At 37.0% G+C, this 20704-nt stretch overlaps 1 protein-coding gene across 2 annotated transcripts in view; it reads right to left on the reverse strand.

Moving 5' to 3' along the window:
• ME1 (malic enzyme 1) overlaps positions 1-20704 on the reverse strand; it is a 180993-nt gene that overhangs the window by 2709 nt on the left and 157580 nt on the right. For both annotated transcript variants that reach the window (XM_053913887.1, XM_024576670.4), the window contains exons 10-13: positions 14856-14961; positions 12873-13015; positions 9259-9432; positions 3256-3354 (exon numbers count right to left, since the gene is read on the reverse strand). In XM_053913887.1, the coding sequence (XP_053769862.1) occupies positions 3256-3354; positions 9259-9432; positions 12873-13015; positions 14856-14961 (522 nt within the window). The remainder of the gene's footprint in view (positions 1-3255; positions 3355-9258; positions 9433-12872; positions 13016-14855; positions 14962-20704) is intronic.

The raw sequence follows: 20704 nt of genomic DNA on the forward strand, positions 1-20704 counted from the left end.
AGAAATATTTATGAAAAAATCAGAAAAAAGTATGTATACTCCCTATATGATAATGATGTTAGAAAAAAAGCAAATATTGAAAAAAGACTGGAAGCACACACAACAAAAAGATAATAAAGCTCATATTAGAAAAAGTAGAATAGTAGGTATTTTCCTCTTCTCTACTTTCCAAAGTGCCTAAAATGTGGTACTATTACTTTTTAAACAGTACTTTTTTGTTAAGATATAATTCACACAACACAAAATTTCAACCATTTTAAGTATACAGTTCAATTATTTCTGTAAACTTACTGAGTTGTACAACTGTTACCACATCTGGTTTCAGAACATTTCTAGCACCTCAGAAAGATCCCTTGTGCCTATCTGCAATGGTTACATTACTTTCCTCATAAAATGCACTGTTGCATTTCCGACATAGACTACTCGGAATTTCATTCCTCTGTCTGCTCCCAGGATACACTATCTTAATGAGCCTCTCTCAGAAAATTCCCAATTTCTCCTGCTTGTCAGTATCAGACTCTGGAAGAGTGGCTTAGACTGCACTGCTTTCCAAATTCTCCCTGAGCTTCTTCTAGTACTATTGAAATCGCTTTTGCAAGTTTCTAATGACTGCTTAAGCACAAGTAAAAGTTGTCATCATTCAAACTAATTTTTCTCACCAGGATTTTTGTCTTTTAATCACAGCTTCGCCCCCATCCTGAAAGTGTGTCTTCTCTAATTTCTGACATGCTGCTCAGTTCTGAGTCTTCTCTTAAAATCATGACTACTTCTCCTCAAAACTGCCTTCTTTCTTCTAGACAGAAAATATACCATGTTCTCTCTTTGGTTTTCTTGCCTTTCTATACTTGCTGTCTTGTAATTCCAACTACTATTCAGTGTAATAACAATTCAAACTACTTAAAAACTAGTAGACACACATTAGGAGAAAATACAAGCATACTGTTTCATAAACATATAACCAAGCAGATTCTCTAAAGATATTTGAAGAATTACTTGGTTTTTGAAGCATTTACCCTCAGTCAACAAGATACATAATGACATATGAATTGTAAATGGTATTGTTTTGATAAACTTGCTAACAGCTTTGATTTTCAGCCAGGAACAATTTTGCCTCTGAGGAAACACTTGGCGACATCCAGAAACATTTCTGGTTTTCACGACTGTGCAGAGGCTATAGTTGTCCAGTGGGAAAAGGCCAGAGATGCTTCTAAATACCCTGTGATGCCCAGGAGAGCCCCCCACAACAAAGAGTTATCCAGCCAAAATGTGCATGAGACTGAGAAACCCTAGTTTAAGCACATAACTGCTATTATAGGGTGAACTATGTCACCCCCAAATGTCAAAGTCTTAACCCCCAGCACCTGAGAAGGTGACTGTATCTGGAGATAGGGCCTTTAAGAGGTAAGTAGGGTAAAATGAGGTTGTCGAGGGGAGCCCTCACCCCACTGACTGGTGTTTCTATAAGAAGGGTAAACCTCTCTGATAGCTAGTGATGCTGAGCATCTTTTCATATGTCTCTGGGCCCTCTGTATGTCCTCCTTGGAGAAGTGTCTGTTTAAGTCCTTTGCCCATTTTTTAATTGGGTCTTCTTAGAATGGAATCATGTAAGTTCTTTATATATTTTGGAGATCAGGCCCTTGTCTGAGGTATCATTGGCAAATATGTTTTCCCATACAGTTGGTACTCTTTTTATTTTAATAATGTTTTCTTTAGCCATGCAGAAGCTTTTTATTTTGATGAGGTTCCATTTGTTTATTCTTTCCTTATTGCACTGTTGGTGGGATTGCAGACTGGTGCAATGACTATGGAAAACTACTGTTTTTCCATACTTGGAATTTCCTCAGAAAACTAAAAATGGATCTGCCTTTTGACCTGGCAATTCCACTACTAGGATTATATCCTAAGAACCCTGAAACACCAATCCAAAAGAACCTATGCACCCCAATGTTCATAGCAGCACAATTTACAATAGCCAAGTGCTGGAAGCAACCTAAGTGCCCATCAGTAAATGGGTGGATCAAAAAACTATGGTACATTTACACAATGGAATTCTATGCAGCAGAGAGAAAGAAGGAGCTCCTACCCTTTGCAACAGCATGAATGGAAGGGAAAGCATTATGCTAAGTGAAATAAGCCAGGCAGTGAAAGACAAATACCATATGATTTCACCTTTAAACAGGTACCTAATCAACAAAACAAACACATAAGAAAAATATAACCAAAGACACTGAAACTGAGAAAAGGCTGACAGTGACCAGAGGGGAGAGGGGAGGGAATTTCAGGGGAAAAGGGTGAAGGGTTTATAGGAACAATTATAAGGACACATGGACAGTAACAAGGGGTGGGGTGGGGTGGTGGAAACGAGAGGGAGGAGCGGAGGGCTGGGGGTTAGGCTGGGGTGGGGGGAAAAGGCAGAGAACTGTACTTGAATAACAATAAAATTAGAGGAAAAAAATAAAAAATTATAATGAATAAACCATAATTTTCTCGGGGAGGGCGGGCAGGGAAAGAAGGGTAAACCTCAACAACGAGACACTCACAGAGAGGGCCATCCTCTACGAGCCAAGGAGGGTGGCCTCCACCAAGCCTAGATCTGCCTGCACGGGAATCTCAGATGTCTAACCTCCAGAACTGCGAGAGAATAAATTCATTTTTAAATCATCCAGGCTGTAGTATTTTGTTACGGCAGCCCTAGTAAACTAATACAACTGTATTGCAAAAATCTCCATTTCTCTCTCAGTTATAGAAAATTTCTCTGCCTTTAGGTTCTTCTTGGCTGATTCCTTCCATAGCTCTTCTGCCACCCCAACAGCTCTGAGTTCTCTGCCATCATCGCCTTGCCTTATGCCCAGTTTTATCGATTATGACCTTTCAGATGCCACACAGAATGGAGACATGGACAGGAGAGGTGGTGCAGGGGCTCAAGGTCACTCTACCACATCTGCAATATTTTGGCAACTTTCATAATTGTGATATGGAAGATACTAACTAAAAAAAGGTAAAGTGGAGGAGAACTAACTGAAAGGAAACCCTAAAGAGTTACTTAAATTAGAGGAGAGAAAAAGAATGATAGGGAAATTAATGATTCAGCCCAGTTCTTCCATTCCTATGGATCAAACTCAGTTCCTACACTCTGCTGAGCGAGGCACTGTGCCTTCTGACATAGAAATTTCAAGAAGGATTTTTAATACCTAAAAATGCATACTTAGCCATAGAAGAAAGGGAAAATAATGAGGTTGGACAAGAATGCTTTACCTTTTCTGCGATTTTCAAAGAAATATCTCTAATGGTGTTCAAAGGAGGATAAAGCCGGCCCTCTTCCAAGTGTTTATCTGACACTTGCTGAGCTATAACCTTAAAAAAAAGAAAGACAAAAATGTTTATGCTTCGCACCATACAATGTGGAAGTTATGAGAATAACTAGGGGAATGGTCACATATATGGTCATGTATAGATCACAGATCACATTAATGTGCTCATCTAATTTCATCTCTCGCTTTATCAATGAAAAATCTGAGCCCAAGGAGGCTTGGTGATTGGTTGGGATCACACAATTAGTAAAAAAGATGGAAACAGAATTTGGGTTTCCACTTAATCCATTTCCTTTTCTACCGCACCATGAAATGCCGCAGCTCTCCCATTTGATGCGCCAGAGGAACGGGGAAAGAGGAGGAAACAGTGGAGGAGGACGGACAACAGAAGTGATGGGAAAGGAGCCTGAAAGTGGCAGAGGGAAGGTGTCCAAGGCTGATCACACCATTACTCCCAGCTCACATAACCTTGCATAGGAGGTAGAGCAGGAGGCTGAGAAACCTAATTTCAGAGTCATATTGCCAGTAGGATTTTAATTTTACACAGATTCTGGATTATCTGAATCACCTATCTACCCTCAGTGTTTGCTACCCCCAAACCATTCCACATTTCTGAATCAAACAGTATAGATTTAAAAATTTGCTAAGAGGGTAGATCTTATATTAAGTGTTCTTACCATAACAACTTCTCATACATCAATCATAACTCAATAAAGTAGTTTTAAAAAACCGAGACAAATTGACATTATGTGCCTCCTGATGTGAAGCACTGAGAGGATATAATTAGTAGGCACACAGTGCTCTTAACAAAGCCACGCGCCCTGAATTAAATCATAAGGAAAGTATCAAAAAAACCTAAATCGAGGAGCGCTGTAAAACAACCGGTCCGTACGCTCCAACTGACCTAAAAGAAACAAAAGGCTAAAATATTCTTGAAGATTAAAGATTCAGCCTAGAGGCTATAAAGTTCTTAGTGGACGACTGGCAAAACTTGAATTTGGACTAGGTTAGATAATAGTATTATATCAATGCTAATGTTCCTGAATTGATAATGGCACATTGATTACATAAGAAAATATCCAAAAATATTTAGGAGTAAAGGGACATGCTATCTATAAGTTGCTCGCAAAAAGTCCAACAATAACACATCATGTGTATATACATACTTACAAAACAGCACCAAATTATTAGGGACTCTACCAGGGCACAGAGGTGGACTCAGCAATGCTGAAGTTCCCTCCAGCTCTAAGACTTGAAGTCTTTCAGTGGGGCCCTCTAAATCAGTGGATATAGCTGGGTCTTTATTTAATAGAACTATGGATGCAGAGAGGATGTACAAAACCTTCCCCAATATTTTAAATAGTCAAATACTTATTTTTCAGTATCTTTAATATCTTTTAGATTTTTAAAAATCATGAAATTACTTCTGAAATACTGTTTTATAGCCATCAGCAAATAGGAAAGCCATAGCCCCACGGAGGTGCTTAAAAAGCAGTTCCTGCCTTTGAGACATGGATGAGTTAGTGAGGCAACAAGCTAAAGGAAGAAAAGGAGAATAATGGAAGAGGAAACAGCCTAGGGCCTAGGCTAACTGGGAAATGTGAGTGTTAGGACATCTGGAGGAGCAATAGAGGGAGCTTGAGTATGGAACTGAGGGAAAACTAGGAGTCAAAGAACAGTACAGGGGTGGGCACTCTAGGCCAACTGCTGAGACGTGTGAGCTGGAGTGGGTGAGCCCAAGTGTCCTGATCTGGGGGAGCAGAGGATCTGTGTAGAGAGATCAAGGTTGGAGCAGTGTCAGTGCAAATTAAGGAGCCTGAGTTGAGTCTTATGGGTGACTGAGGACTTCTGAACAAGGATATAAAACGAGGATATTCAGGCAGGGGTTAGGGGCAGAGGGAGGCAAATTTCTAAGCCCCGTTTTCTCTTTGGTGATACAAGACTAATAACATAGGATTCATAGGATTAAATGAAATAAATGCTGTAAAGAATTTACCACACAGTCTGGGAAAGTAAGTATACAATCGATCTTAGCTATTTCATTTAAAGAATAAATAGGCAGCCAACATGGCAGAGTGGAAGTGAAATAGCTTTGGGGGTCATATCCAGTTCTACAACATTTTAGCTGACTAGCTGCTTCCTTTGGAGGTAGGTTATAGAACCAATCAACTTAAATTTTTTTTCAAATGTTTACATGAGATGTGCATATATTGCTCCTATTGCCAGTGGCACATTGCTGGTATTCAACTTCATTGTTCCCCCACCCTCAGAATGTTACACAATATCATTTTAAAGAGACTGGGGACGGTTAGAAGATGGCTGAATATTGGCTTAAAATTATTTATTGTTTTGATAAGCCATTGGTGTCTATCTAACTACATTGTGGCTGCTTTCAAATAATCTCTCTTCATTTCATTTCAACAATGGTGGCAGATGCATTTTCAGTTATCCAGTGACTTAAAAGAATGGAAGTTTCCCCCAAAGGCTGTTGTCTGTGGTAGTCATTTCTAGTGTCCTCTGGGAGATTGCGGGCAGGGGAGTGAATGAAAGGACAGAAGCAGGTGACTTAAGAGGAGTGGTGTGAGGGTAGGAGGCCAAGGTCTGCCCCCCAGGTGTGGACAGGCTGCTGTAGAGACAACACAGAACCGGAGGGCCGACGGGGGACCTGGGTGCTCACTGGAGGTCCAGAAGACTGTCCAGAGTACCAGGAAAGACAAACATCTGTGTTATATAAAACTGGCCAGAACAGCCTTTGGCACTAGTGCCAATCCCTGAGATTTCTAGTTCCGTAAGATATCTAACTAGTATTTTCACAATAATCCTCAGTTATTTGAAGTTGCCAAACAAAAAATTCATCTAGATCTCCTACATGTTACTTTTGTCAACTACAAATATCATCTAGATGAAGAGGACTTTCTTCTTTTTAGGGCCCTCTAGCAGTGAGTATATGTGGTGTTGTAGTAATTCTTCTTGCTAAGGTATAAGACTATCCTATTTAACTCACTTCAATAAATATTTAGTTTCTGCTTTAGCATCATGGTAGGTGCTACTGGTATTCTGAAAGAAGTATATGAAAGACTCTCTTTTTATAAAAGATAATTTACAATTTAACTACAAGGCAACACATGTGTTTGAACAGGAAGCTCTCAAGGGCATAATACAACTAGGAATGAAATTTCAGTGCTGGTATGTCTGATGAAGACAGCCATGGATAAGGAGAAAGAGCAAGATGAGCCAGAGTAGCCACAAAAGGATGAGAGGGACTGAAGCAGTGACCTGAAGAATAGGCTCAGATGGAGAATAATTTCCAGAGTTTTCCAGCAGGATAATAAACAGATAGTAGATTATAGATGGAGCAGTTACATGGAAGCACGTATGCATGGTAAATTTGAAGACTTGGGATGAGGGAAAATGAAAAGAATGTCTGGCTTCTAAGCTGTGGTGCTGGCTAGAAAGGGGGTATCACTACTACAAATGCAAATGTTGAAGGCAAGGAAAGATGAGAGGTATGGTTTCACGCATCCTGTGTTTAAGCAAACAGCAGAGCATTTCTGTGCAAACACCTATTAGGTAACTGGAGATATAGCAGAGATATTGAAGCAGGGTGCAGCCAAAAGGAGGGCCCCAAGAAGGGATTTGTAATGGGGTCCAGAACTCGAGGTGTACAGGAAATATTAGAAAAAAATATATAGGATGTCCTCACCCCCACAAGCCTGAGCTCAGGGGGATGGGACACATGGAACAGGGCCATTCAGAGCTGTTTTGGGTAGCAAGAGCTTTGCAGCTAAGCCCTGACATGGTCGTTCAACATATATATAACCTTTAACTGGTTTCATACATATGTTAAATAGCTGTAGCCATGCTTTGAGCCAGGGGGATGGGAGCAAATTCCACAGCCCATTAAAGCTGGAAGAATACTGGGATGCTGGCAGGTGTAACTGACTGTAGGAGTAGTCAGAAATGGGGCTGCAAAGGAAGAAATTATACCTGTAATAATTTATCGTGAACCATCCCCCCCCCCCCGCCCCCCGCTTGCTCTGTAACAATATAGCAGTGATACACAGACTTGGCCACTTTTGGAATGAAGATAAAGGAAACAAGAGCATGGATGAGATCTCTGAAAGCAAAAGGAAAGGGGAAGAAAAAAAGGACAAAAATGCTCCTAGCTAAAAAGGACATGAAAAGGACACAGTGAAAACAATGAGGTGGCATGAAAGACAGGCACCTTGGGTTGCGGCCTGAGGGCCAAAAGACTTAGCCAGAGTGATTGCTAGCTTTGATAAGAATAACACCATGGACACAATGTATTATTATATTTATTTTTCTTCAAAGTTCTTTGGTATTACTTTTCCTAGACTCTAAATGGCAAGGTTTTTGTTTTTTTTTTTCATGAAATGTCACTAGAGGGTGCTGGAGTTTTGTAGGAAAGAAAATACTGGCTCTGTAAGTAAAAGGTCATTTTTTCCCCTTCTGATGTATGTGCTGTCAAAATACAATGATTATATTTTCCTTAATGCAACAACTTTGAAAAGCTCTTTTAGTAATTAGATGTCTGCTTATGTTTAACAGAATTTTTTGAGTTAAAGAAACTCTGAGACATCAGCTGTCATGCCTCTAATTAGCGACAACAAAAAAAGAGCAGTGCAGCTTCCAGGCATCTGTTCTCACAGTGCGATGGGGAGCGCTGGGGTTGCACTCCTTTAGATCACGTTGATACATAAGAATCTTTGTTGATATTCTTATTGCCTATTAATCAATTGTTATTTGGTTCAGTTCAGTTACAATGCTGTGCAGTGGTTTAATTTTCAGAGAAAATTTGCTCAAATTTGTATTCATTAATTGCATCATCTTCAAACATGATATCAAGTAGATGAGCATTCTGATTATCAAAAGCTCATAATTTTACAACTATATGTATGTCCAGTCATCATATCCTCCTGAGGCTTGGGGGAGAGGGGAACTGATGGGAACCTGAAGCTCATGTTACCTCTTGCACCATAAGTACTAAGGTCCTTTGTCTTTTGCCAGCATTTATGAAACTGTGGCGGGCTAACTTGTTAGCTTGCAAATAGGGTAAAATTTCAGAGCTTTCATGGTTTTTTAAACATTTTTACTTATTGTTTTAGGGGAAAGAGAGAGAGACAGCAAGAGAGAGGAAGAGAGAAAGAGGCAGAAAGAGAGACAGAGAGAGACAGAAAGAGAGACAGAGTGAGAAGTTTGTTGTTTTGCTTATTTATGCTTCATTGGTTGATGCTTTTCTGTGCCCTGTCCAGGGACTGAACTGGCAACCTTGGCCTATCAGGAGGATGCTCTCACCAAATGAGCCACCCAGCCAGGGCTCACAGTTCTTAACAGTAGCTTAGCAGAGCTTCCCAAGGGGGTCTTTCTTCTCTGTGATATTCTGAAGGCCCAAACTAGAACCCACTTCTGTTCTTTTTTAAACACCTAATTCCCTGTTTTAATTTCCTTTCTGCTTAAAAGATTAGAATGTTTCTGTTTTCTACACTCTGAGCCCTGTATGATAAGCACATCTTCACTATACTAAGTCAGGTTTTCATTTTAAATCTTCAAAACACCATTATTTAGGAAGGTTCTTAACAGAGAACTATTTATTGATTAATATATGAATTGGAAACAAAATTTTTAATTGGCTCACTATTGTCACAGAACCTGACTGGAAGTATGAAAATAAAAAAGGGTTCCATTTAAGAAATCAGAAAACTTTTTTTTTTTTTTTTTTGCTGCCTACTGAAGAACAATCTTTTACAAGGGACTCAGTATGAACCTGCTACCTGCCCCTTAATCCCCACTGGGAAAGATTTCCTATTCTTCAGCTACACCTTCTAGGGAGTGAGCTGACATTGTACTAAAGAAAACATTAGACAGGCTGTTGCCCGTCTCGTTTGGTATTTTATAGCCTTGGCAAACTTAGAGTACTCTACAATACCTCAGCAGTAGTGAGAAAAATCTTATCTGTGATGTGTCTCAGTCCACACGCCACAACACCAAGAGCGACTCCAGGAAACACATAGGAATTGTTGCCTTGGCCGGGATACAGGGTCCGTCCATCTGGCAGCGTGACTGGATCAAAAGGACTGCCACTGGCAAAAACTGCGCGCCCCTGCAACACAGACATACGATTGTAAAAAGAAGCAGAATATCTTAAAACAAATCAATCATTGCAGAACTACCCCATATGAGTACTTAGAAAGATGTTTAATTTTCTAGTAACTCCCTAATAAGTTTGGGCAAGTTTTTATGATGTTGGCAAGAAGCTCTTGAGTGGGTGATTATTACTGTTCTCTTTACTCTACTCCTGGGAGAAATGTGCAAAGTTCAGGACACCCAAACACCTGGTACCACTCTATCCTCTGCAGCGGTCCAATCGAAAGGGCTATCAACCATTTCTGTACAGGCTTCCAATTACAGACTTCTGAAGATGAAAATGATAATAGTAGAGTATTAGAAAGAATAACATTTTGGGTTAGAGTTTAGGAATCAATACATTTCAACAAAATCACTGGGACAAATTTTATATATTTCTATATTGTAAAGAATTACATGGAATATCATATAGGAAACAAACCCATTAGAACAAGTGGATTTAGCAAATAAGAAAATTAAATGATCAATAATGATCAAAAACTGTCTTTTTATTTTTTCCTTGTCTTAATACTTTGTCCTAATGTTTTTAAGGAACCACATGTATTACATGCTTTAAGTCGTCCTTCACTCCGGGCCTGCTAGGCACCGGGTTCCGGGTTCCGCACTGCTGAACAGAAGGGGAGCATCTGTCTGATCTGTGGGGATGAGGGTGGAGATAGAGTCCAGAACATTCGGGTTTCTAAAATGGAAATGGGAAATCCTCAAAAAGGAAGTATCACAATCTGAGAAATGCATTTGGAAAGTCCAGAGCACCAAATCTCCAAAGCACAGGTTACACGATGATAGACTGGGTCATAGCTTTCTTCCGTCTTTCCTCTAGAGCAGGGACTTTCAACCTTCTCATCTCATGGCACACATAAGCTAATTCTAAAATTCTGTGGCACACCAAAAAATATTTTTTTGCCAATCTGACAAGAAATAATTATAATCTTGAGTTACAAAAAAAATAATAGTAATTACCTACCCTTTTTGGTAAAAAATGACTTTTCAAAAAATCAGGTGCCTATACTTGTATATAAGGATTTCTGGTAGCAAGAATTAACGCAATAGACATAAATGTATTATGCCACATAACCAATAAAATGCAACTCTATTATATGACCCATATATTTACGGTTTAAGACAAGGCATTCACACCAAATAACTATTGTTGTGTTGGCTATTGTCATTTTTTTTTATTTGATAATCTAAGGGAAAAGAGGTTAGTGCCCCTAACTATAAAGTCAAGTATTGCATGTTTTAAAAATTCTTTTTTTAATTAGATTACATTGGGGTGACACTAGTTAATAAAATTATATAGGTTTCAGTTGTACAATTCTATAATACATCATCTGTATATCATATTGTGTATTCATCACCCCAAATCAAGTTTCCCTCCATCACCATTCATCCCCCCTTTACCCTCTTCTACATCCCCCACCCCCTTTATCTGTGATACAGTTGTCTGTGTGTATGAGGGATTTTTTGTTTTCTTTTTCTTTTCCTTCATACCTTTCCCTATTTCACCCAGCCCCGAAACCCCCCTCCCATCTGACAGCTGTCACTCTGTTCTCTAGGTACAGCATTCTAAAAATTCTTGTGGCACACCAGTTGAAAATTGGTGATCTAGAGTCTAACTCCATCATGATATTAATAATATTAACTTATTCATTTTTAATCAATATCATAGAGTATCTTTTGTGAACAGGTAAAGTTGTATAATGATTCAATCTATAAAAGATAAAAATAGATGAGAAAGAAAATAAAAATTCTCAAGTAGGTTACACAAGATTAGATTTCATTTTCAGACAGGTCTGATGCCTACAGCTCCATTTAGCAGATAAAATGTTGTAACTAAATTATTATTTGATACATATCTTTGATAAACATTTATATGTTATTTGATATGCACATATACTTTTGAATATTCACAGGAAAGAGACCTGCGACATTATGATTTATGCTTGTTTAACTTCCTCCCCACCTTCTCTCCGAGGCCCACTCCTCTTCCCCTGTCATTCTATGATCATCGTATTTTATGGAAGAGTGGCATTAAATAAATGATAGCTAGATAAATATTCTTACCTATATGAATTGTTAATATGGAGAAGGAAATTTCTCCATACCATTTTTGGTACAGTTTTTTAAGGTCCAATAATTTCTTTTGTATTTTGTATTTTTAACCTTTCTGAACTTGTGCCTGCAGCAGCAGAGACCCACACCCAGTCACAGGCAGACCTTGTTTTGTTCTGAAGTCCTTTGGCTGAACCAGTGTTTAAATTTTCAGTCTCAAATAACTTTCAATTTTATGTATAACGATAAAGAATATTAAACACATTCATAAGAAAGAGTGTATAGTCCATTTATGTCAGATGCATTCAAACTTAAAAACACAACTATATAAATTTAACTAATTTTGCTTATGACTATTACAGAAGAATCTATAAACTCGAGGCCTATTGAGATTCGAAATGAAATGACTGTTTAAACACTTAATGTGCCTACTATATGCAATGCTAAAATTTTGTTATTGCCTAGAGGCTTGTTTTTTTTTTCCTTCTGTAAGTATTAAAGGACTACGGATGAGGCAAATTCCCAAATCTAGAGATGAGATAAAAATTTAAATTAGTGAGGACACTGATGCCATCCCAAATAAGAGAGATAAACAATGGAGTAGCTCTCGCCAAAATCTCATTAATTCTCACAATAAGCGTTTAGGAAAACAACATTAAAGAAGTGGGGCCATCACGATCCGACCTGCAACTCTGTGTCATGTTTACCTTTTCCAGTTCATTTTGGATGTATTTCCAAAGTAAACGTGTTAGACATGTATTTTGTTTCAATGACCTTTTCAAGCCTTAGAAGGGAAAAAGGCTCTTGCCAACATATCAGTCAAATATGTATCAGTCAAATATACAAATATAGTACAAATATGTCACTTTTTTGGAAACAGTAAAGCACTGAAGCTCTGAAGACTCCTATCCCAACCTGGCTGGATGTCAAAACGGCTGCCCAAGTGCTCCACCCACTGCGTCAGCATCCAAAGCCTGGATTTAGCAAAGCAAAAATAAGATTGTGGTTTTTATACTGTATGCCTCAATGTTTTGGAATAGCTAGTTAAAAGTTATTTTAATAAGCAGCTAGAGTCAAGCTTTCTCTTTTTTAACTTTTATGTTTAAACCTTAGATAATTTCAAATCATTTCAGAAAAATTATCAACAAAACATTACAAAGTGTAGTTTGTTTTTTTGAAGAAGGGAATTCTAGATAATAGTTCTCATCCCTACTGACTTGTTCACGTTTATTTTAATTTTCGTTGTATAATTTTTCAAAGTTAAGTGGTAAGCTCTATTGGTATCCTGGGCTTCCCTATAATGAATCAAAAGTTGATTAAATATCAGTTATACTTTTGCTTTACCTTGGTTATTTTATAGCACTGCTCTGCGGTACATTCTGCTTTGCTGGTTGGATTACTCAAAGCAAAAATAATAGGCCGTTCATTGAAGGCAGCCATATCTTTGAGAATCTGTTCTGAGAATGCTCCAGCAATTGCAGCAACTCCTAAAGTAGAAATGAGAAACCAGTAAACAGGACTGTCATTGGTTAATTAATCCAAGAAGCTCATGCCCCAAAACAATGAGAAATCAGGTCATTTTCTAACAGACCCTAAACAAAATATAAAATATTTTTATTAAAGTGACAAAAAAGATAAGCTTATTAATGCCAATGATCTTTAGGATTATATTGGGTTGGCCAAAAAGCTTATTTGGTTTATTCTGTATAATGGTTCTACTAGCACTTGGTTTTAACTCCATTTGAAACAATTTGGTTAGATTGTATTGTAACGGCTGTCATATCAGTGTTCATTTAAAAAAAATCAAAATGAGTGAACTATTGTGAGGCAATTTTAATATTGAGAATAGAAGAAAAGCTTTATTTTTGGAATATGATGCTTTATTATGTCAATAAAGATAAAAACACACCTGAAACACAAAAACATTATCTGTGCAGTGTATGGAGAAGGCACTGTGACTGATTGAACGTGACAAAAGTGCCTTGTGAAGTTTCATGCTGGAGATTTCTTGCTGGAAGATGCTCCACGGTCAGAGAGACCAGTTGAAGTTGACAGTGATCAAATGAAGGCGTTAATTGAAAACAATCAACATTATACCATGCTGGAGATAGCTGTTGACATACTCCAAATATCCAAATCAATAAAGTTATTGGTGAAAATGAAAAATGTGTCTTTTATTTTATGGAAAAAACCAAACAAACTTTTTGGCTAATCCAAAAAGTTCATTTGACTTCTAATACATTTAGCTGGTAACTAACCACTAGAAATTTTGATTAAAGGCATTTATAACAGGAAATTAAAATGTGCCCAATATATACTCACTGTATAAGAAATATATCTGAGTATATTTCAGTCTCTAATGCTATAAAGTAATTGTTTTATAAACTACTGCTAACATTTAAGATAATCATCCAATTCAATTTAAAATTGAAGCACAATTGAAAGAATTTTAACAGAAGAACAAAGTAATTTGCATAATATAATGTAAACGCAAGATTTCTGATAGAACATATTTTGCAAAACACAACAATAAAGGCGGCCTATAATTCCAGTGTTGGAGTACTTGTTTCTATTATGGTTATCATCATTATTCTCAATGTTGTCATCTGCTTCACAAGAGCTTTTAGGAATGGAACATGATATAAAGTAAGTGCTGACATTATATACACACAAAATAAGAGATAAAGTTTAATGACTTCCTTTGAGTTTTCAACCACGTTAAACTTGACCATAATAAACATTTTACCATGCACATGTATGAAGTATATGAGCAATATAAAGATATGTGAAATATGGTCCCTGTCTTTAAGGAGGGTCTACTTCAGGGTTTTACAACCCTGGCACTATCAGCTTTGGGTGGGACAATTCCTTGTTGCAAGGGGCTTTCCTGTGCACTTTTAGTCTCTACTTTTTAGATGTCAGTAGCCTTGACTTCCCCTCTACTCCCAGTTGTAACAACCAAATGTCTCTAGAGATTGTTAAATGTTTTCTTGGGGGCAAAATCACTCCCTTTTCAAAACCACTATCTATCTGGAGCAATTAGGCCTAGAAAAGTTCTGAACAGGCCAGGTACTGACTGGCAGGCTGACAAAGCGGGAGGAGGGGGCCACACACTTCAATGGGGATCAGTGAGATTAAGAAGACAGCATGAAATAACAAAGCTAGGTGTCTGTGGGGTATTGTCGCTCGGTGAATGTGTAATTTTGTTTGTCAGCTCCAAAGGGTAGAATTTCAAAAGGCTAAATTATGCCTACAAATTTAGTAGTAAGAAAACTAATCAGGTGAAAATGGGGTTGGGGGGGTTGCAGGGGGGAGGGAGGAGTTTACCTATGAGAGCAGTTGGTTTTATTTCTCGAACAATGTCTTCTAGGTTCTTCATTTCTTCATGTTCGTGAGCAAATTCCTCTTTCTCTTTTGTTAAGGCATCACGTCCCTAAGTAAAGCAAACAGGAAGACATGATAAATCTGCCATACATAAGTGAGTCAAAGAAACTTCAAAATATTGCCCTCATTACCAGTATTTATGTTTTAACATTTTTATGTATTACAGCTGTTCTTAAAGTCTCCTCTCCAATTATGAGTCATTTCATTCATTCTTTTAACAAATATTTATGTCTCCAGACAATGTTCTAGGCAATGGGGATATAACAGAGAACAAAATAAAGTCTTTCCCTTATTTAACTATTATTTAATATTAAAAATCTTCATTCCACAGACATTTGTGAGAAACCAGCATTAACAAATGGTAATATAAAATGGCATATAAATAAAGGTACTGTTTACTAAACATTATTTGTTTTAATAGGGTGTCTTAGAATATAGAATTGGCTTTAGTTGCAGCACTACCAATTTATGTGCCATTGATTAAGAAGAAGTTGATGCCACACAGATATAATAGTTTGGTTTTCTGAATAAGTATTATATCTCTATATGTTTATTTGTAATGTTTTGATTATGAATGTGCCATGTGTTATCTAGAAAACATCTAATTACAATATTCTAGTTGAGAATTTTTAAGATTTTGATTATATAATAAATCCCTGCCTAACTTTATATGGTACTTTATGACTTATAAGTTGTTTTCACATATTTCATTTGATTCTCTTACAATTTTGAAAAGTAGAACAAGTATAATTAGAGTCATTTTGCAAAGGAAACAGAGGTTTTGAGATGTTAAGCTACTTGCCCACGGCAGGTAATGGAATTCAGATTTTCCAATAATACACTGTACAGCCCTAGAGGAAAAGCCTTACTGATAGTATTGAACAAACCGTTTGTGAATTGTTAATCCTAAAAAAAGTACAATTTTCTTGTTTAAAAAGGTTATCATTTGATTTGTTTTTAAAAGTAATACATGTGAATTATAAATAATTTGAACATGAACTTTTTGCACTTGTTTAATTTGTAATAGAAGGATAGTATTTCTACCTCATCAGGTAGTTTGTGGATTAAATTTACATAATAATTCTAAAGCACTTGAGTGTCCCTGATTTTAACAAGAGCTCAATGTTAGTTGTAATTAAAATTATTGTGAATAAGAAACAAATCATAATTCCAGCATTAGTAATTTGGGTACATTTTCTTGTATTCGAAGGAAAACTGCCATTTCTCTACCACTGTTTTCTACTGTGAGCATGACATTCAAGCAAACAGCCTCCTAAGAAAAGAATTCACCATTAGTCATTTCTAGGATCCAAAATGTTATCTCACCATTTCCTTCTTGCACAAAAAAATATACTACACCTGAGACATTGTGAAAGATAATGTTATTTAACACTAATTCAAAAAGATTCATAAGACACGGAAATAACCTAAGAGTCCACTGATGGACTAACGGGCCAAAAAAAATATGGTGTATACAACAAAATATTACTCAGCCATAAAAGAGTTAACACTCGCCATTTGCAACATGTATAGACCTTGAGGGTATTATGCTAAATGAAATAAATTGTATAGAAAAACACAAATACTGTACGATCGCATTTATTATGTGGGATCTAAAAAAAATACCCATTTATTCATAGATATAGATAACAGATTGGTGTTTGCCAAAGGTGGGTGGTGGATAATGGGCAAAATGGGCAAAGGGGGTCAAAAAGTACAAGCTTCCAACTATAAAATACATAAGTCCCGGGGATATAATGTGTAGAATGGTGACTATAGTTAATAATACTATATTGCAAATTTGACAGTTGCTAAAAAAAGTAGATATTAACAAAAGTTCTCATCATAAAAAATTTTGTAACTATGTCATCACCACAGTCATTGTAGTGATCATTTTACAATATACACAAATACTGAACCATTTTGTTGTACACCGGAAACTAATATTATGTCACATATCAATTATATCTCAATTTTTTAAAATCTTATTTAATGCATTCAGGACTAAATCTAAAGCTTACTGTTTCATATTTACTTCAGGAGAGAACATTCTAGTTTCTAGTAATACTAAGTTGAATATTGTTAGTCCATATTCTTTTTTTTTTTTAAGATTTTATTTATTTTTAGAGAGAGGGGAAAGGAGGGAGAAAGAGAGGGAGAGAAAAATCAATGTGAGAGAGAAATATCAATTGGTTGCCTCTCACATACGCGCCAACCAGGGACTAAACCTACAACCCAGGCATGTGCCCTGACCAGGGATCGAACCGGCAACCTCTAGCTTCACCAGATTACACCCAACTAACTGAGCCACGCCAGTCAGGGCTGTTAGTCCATATTCTTATTCATCATTCCTATCACAAAAAATTTAGTCAAAAGAATCATCTAAATTTAGTTTCCATTTTCATCAGGAAGCATAACTTGTTCCATAAAACCTATCTATTATCATAGCCTTTTTAGAATTAGTGATGCATCTAACAATAAATAGTGATGTAAAGCTGGACTGATTTTGTGAATAAACACTAAATATTTGCAAACAGTTCTTTTGTATTTATAAGATTTTTTAAAAATTTCCTTGTAATGTTTTTAAAATAAGACAGTAGTGAAATCATACAATTTCCACTAACTTGCAATATGGGCAGTGCCCCCCATCATCACCTGTCTTAGCTGAGAAATTTATTTCATTTACATACCTCAATCACAGAGATTAATTCAGCATCAGTCTGGCATGTGGCTAGGCTTAATGATAATGTGTTAGTCACAAATGAGAAAACAGAAGTGTTTGGGTTACCACAGAATTTCACCCAAACCTTTTGAAAATTCAGACTTTGATTTAGGCTCCAATTCCTCATCACCCCTTTCCTATGTCAATGTTCTTTGCCATGTGACTTCATAGTTCCTTTCACAAAAGGCACAGTATACTTCCCTACCACTCTGTTTTTGGATGTAAACATGCGGCTTGCTTTGGTCAATAAAATGTGAGCTGAATTTAAAGTGAGCCACTTCCAACCTTAGGCCTTAAGAGGACTTGGTGGTTCTGCTTGCTCTCATGTGCCTTCACCATTCCTTTAGAACTGTGTGCCCTTACTTGCTTGCTGGTCCACGGAGGATGGCAGCCTTGTCAAGCAGACCCGGACCTAACCTGAGCTTTGAGTCAGCCAGCCAACATCCTCAGAGATACCCCACCTGACCCCACAGGTATATGGGAAACAAATAATTATTGTTGTATGTCACTGAGATTTTGTGGCTTTTGGTAACACAGCAATATCTAACAGATACAGGGGGTAATTTTAATTTTGATTATATATCCACCATTTACTTAATGTTGTTCCTATCTGTTGTTTTGAGAATTAAGAGGTCCCTTTCCCTGAAATAACTTGATGAAAAGGATGTTTTTGCAATCCATCTGCTACCTCAGTGCCCTTATTACTGCTTAGCTACTTGGTAAGAAATTATCCCATATTTTAAGAAAGAAAAGTCTAGTCATGGGTAGGTAGGAATATGAATTTGGAACCATTAGACAGTTACAGTATTTAATTAAATTATTTCTGAATTATTTCTGGAAGTAGTATAAGCTAAAATGTATGCCTATTTTCATTCTCACAACAATGAAATTTCTAAGACAGGTACTAAATAAAGTTGTGGCCTAGAGAGAAAATATTTCTTGGAAATAATAACTTTCAGCTTCCAGTATTTTAAACTAAACACGACAGTTTTTCCCAGAAATACATAAAGTCAATTGCATGTGTAAATGCAGAAAACTAGACTACCATCTATCTGAGGCTCTACATGGCAAATACTATAGAACTCTAAATTGCTTCTAGCATGATTACCTGTACACTTGGGTGTAAAGGGCTACACTATAGTCACCAGACTCTCTTGCAGTGAGGGCTTCTGCTTTAAACATAGCAGTCACCAAGCTCATGTACACCTTCACAGGACCCAGAAGGAGCAATGTGCATCATGAAGTGGTGGCCATATAAGCTTATGGTAGTTATGTTCATTTGTTTGTCTTAAGGCAGATGTGGCAGTCTTTAGTAGTCCATCACAAACAGGTAGGTGCTAAGTAATGGTCATGGAAGTTACATATTGGGCAGCTTTCCTGTTTATGGTTGAGATGTTGAATCTCGAGTGAGAAGCAACACCAGCTCCCTTGCTAAAGCAGATCTGCATTATAAGAATTATTTCTCAAAGTTAAGCCTGGTGCTTACTTCTTCAAAGGTTCAGAGATGTTTTTACAGACAACAAAACTTGTGCAATGTGTGCTCTAACAGAGGAAAGGGAACTCAGGATAACTATTCACCAACTCTAAACTGCCTTTAGTCCAATGCAACGTTATACAATCTTGAGGGCTGCTGAGAAAATGCACGTGTCAGTGAAGACTGAATGAATCACAAGGTTTGCCTATTGGTCTTTGTGGATTATAGTCTGAATATGTCATATTACTTGTATGTCCAAATAGTGAAATATTTTCTCATGTATGGCAGAGGATTGTAATTTCCATTAGTGTTTACTTTTTCAAAAAATGTTTATTGTGATAAAAACACTTAACATGAGATTTATTCTCTTAAATTTTTAAGTGTACAACTCTTTTCCCTTTTACTTTCACCCATTCTTTCCTTTTTAATAAGATTTCCCACTTTTAGCCAACCATATGGCTACCTGGGTGGAAACTATATTTCTTAGCTTCCGTGCAGCCCAGAGTGCAAGTTATGAGTGCACCTTCTCTGATGATGTGCCTTTAAAAAGGAAGGAGGCACCATCCCCAAATTCATGCCCCACACTCTCTACCCAGCTAGCCCCGGGACAGTGAGAACCGGAAAGCTTCCTTGTATGCAGAGATGGGTCATGGTCTCTGGTCTGCCTACCTCTACACTGTTAATGACAAAGAAATAAGTTTATCTTGTTTAAGTCACCATGGTTTGGGGCCTCCTCGTATAACAGTTTAACTAAAATTTAACTAATATGTAAATTTAGGCTAGTAGTCTCTTCACCTTAGATATCATAAAATACCACAAACACAATCAGGAGGAGACTTTGCCAAAACAAGCCCTTACCTTCCAGGAAGGTCAGTGACCAAACCATTAAAACCAAGTGAAAGTGTCTATACAATTTTTAAAGATGTGTAGTAATGTACATTCTAGCATTTTTATACATTTAAAGTTATTTTTTAATTTTCAACCAATTTAATACAATTTCTTTTTGTTCAACTTTGTACCACTACTCTTAAATAATCTCTTGTATTACTGAAAACAGATATTGAATCACACTGTATCCTTTCCCCAGTGAGGAAACCAATGCTTTTAATCTGTTCTAACTAGACCCACCATTTTTCCAATAACCAATGAGGTGACTTGACCCTGAACTCTCAGGTGCTCTTGTCACTGTATTTCATCAAAGGAACAACCAATGTTTAAAATGGTCAAGGAATTACCATACTTCTTAGATCTTGCTTTCAGTATTATACTAATGTATTTTACTATAATGTTTTCTTTTTTAATAATAAGAAAATATTATAATAAATCTTTACTTTGAAATAGAAAGCAGGAAGTCCACTGAAAGGATTGTAAGAGAAAAGAACATTTATAAGATTTTTCAAGAATATTAACAAAATAGGAATAGGAAATACAAAAATGTTGTAAGAGGAAAATATGCCACTGATTTGTTTATTTTAAGAGGTGCTTGGGCTCACCAAACAATAAGGTTCCATGCAGTCCATGGTAAAGAACATGGCTGAAGTGGAAGAATGAGGAGCTCGCAGCAAAGTCCTGCTGAAAGCAGAGCATCTGCATGGT

The sequence above is a fragment of the Desmodus rotundus genome, chromosome 11 (assembly GCF_022682495.2).
Source record: "Desmodus rotundus isolate HL8 chromosome 11, HLdesRot8A.1, whole genome shotgun sequence".
NCBI lineage: Eukaryota > Metazoa > Chordata > Mammalia > Chiroptera > Phyllostomidae > Desmodus > Desmodus rotundus.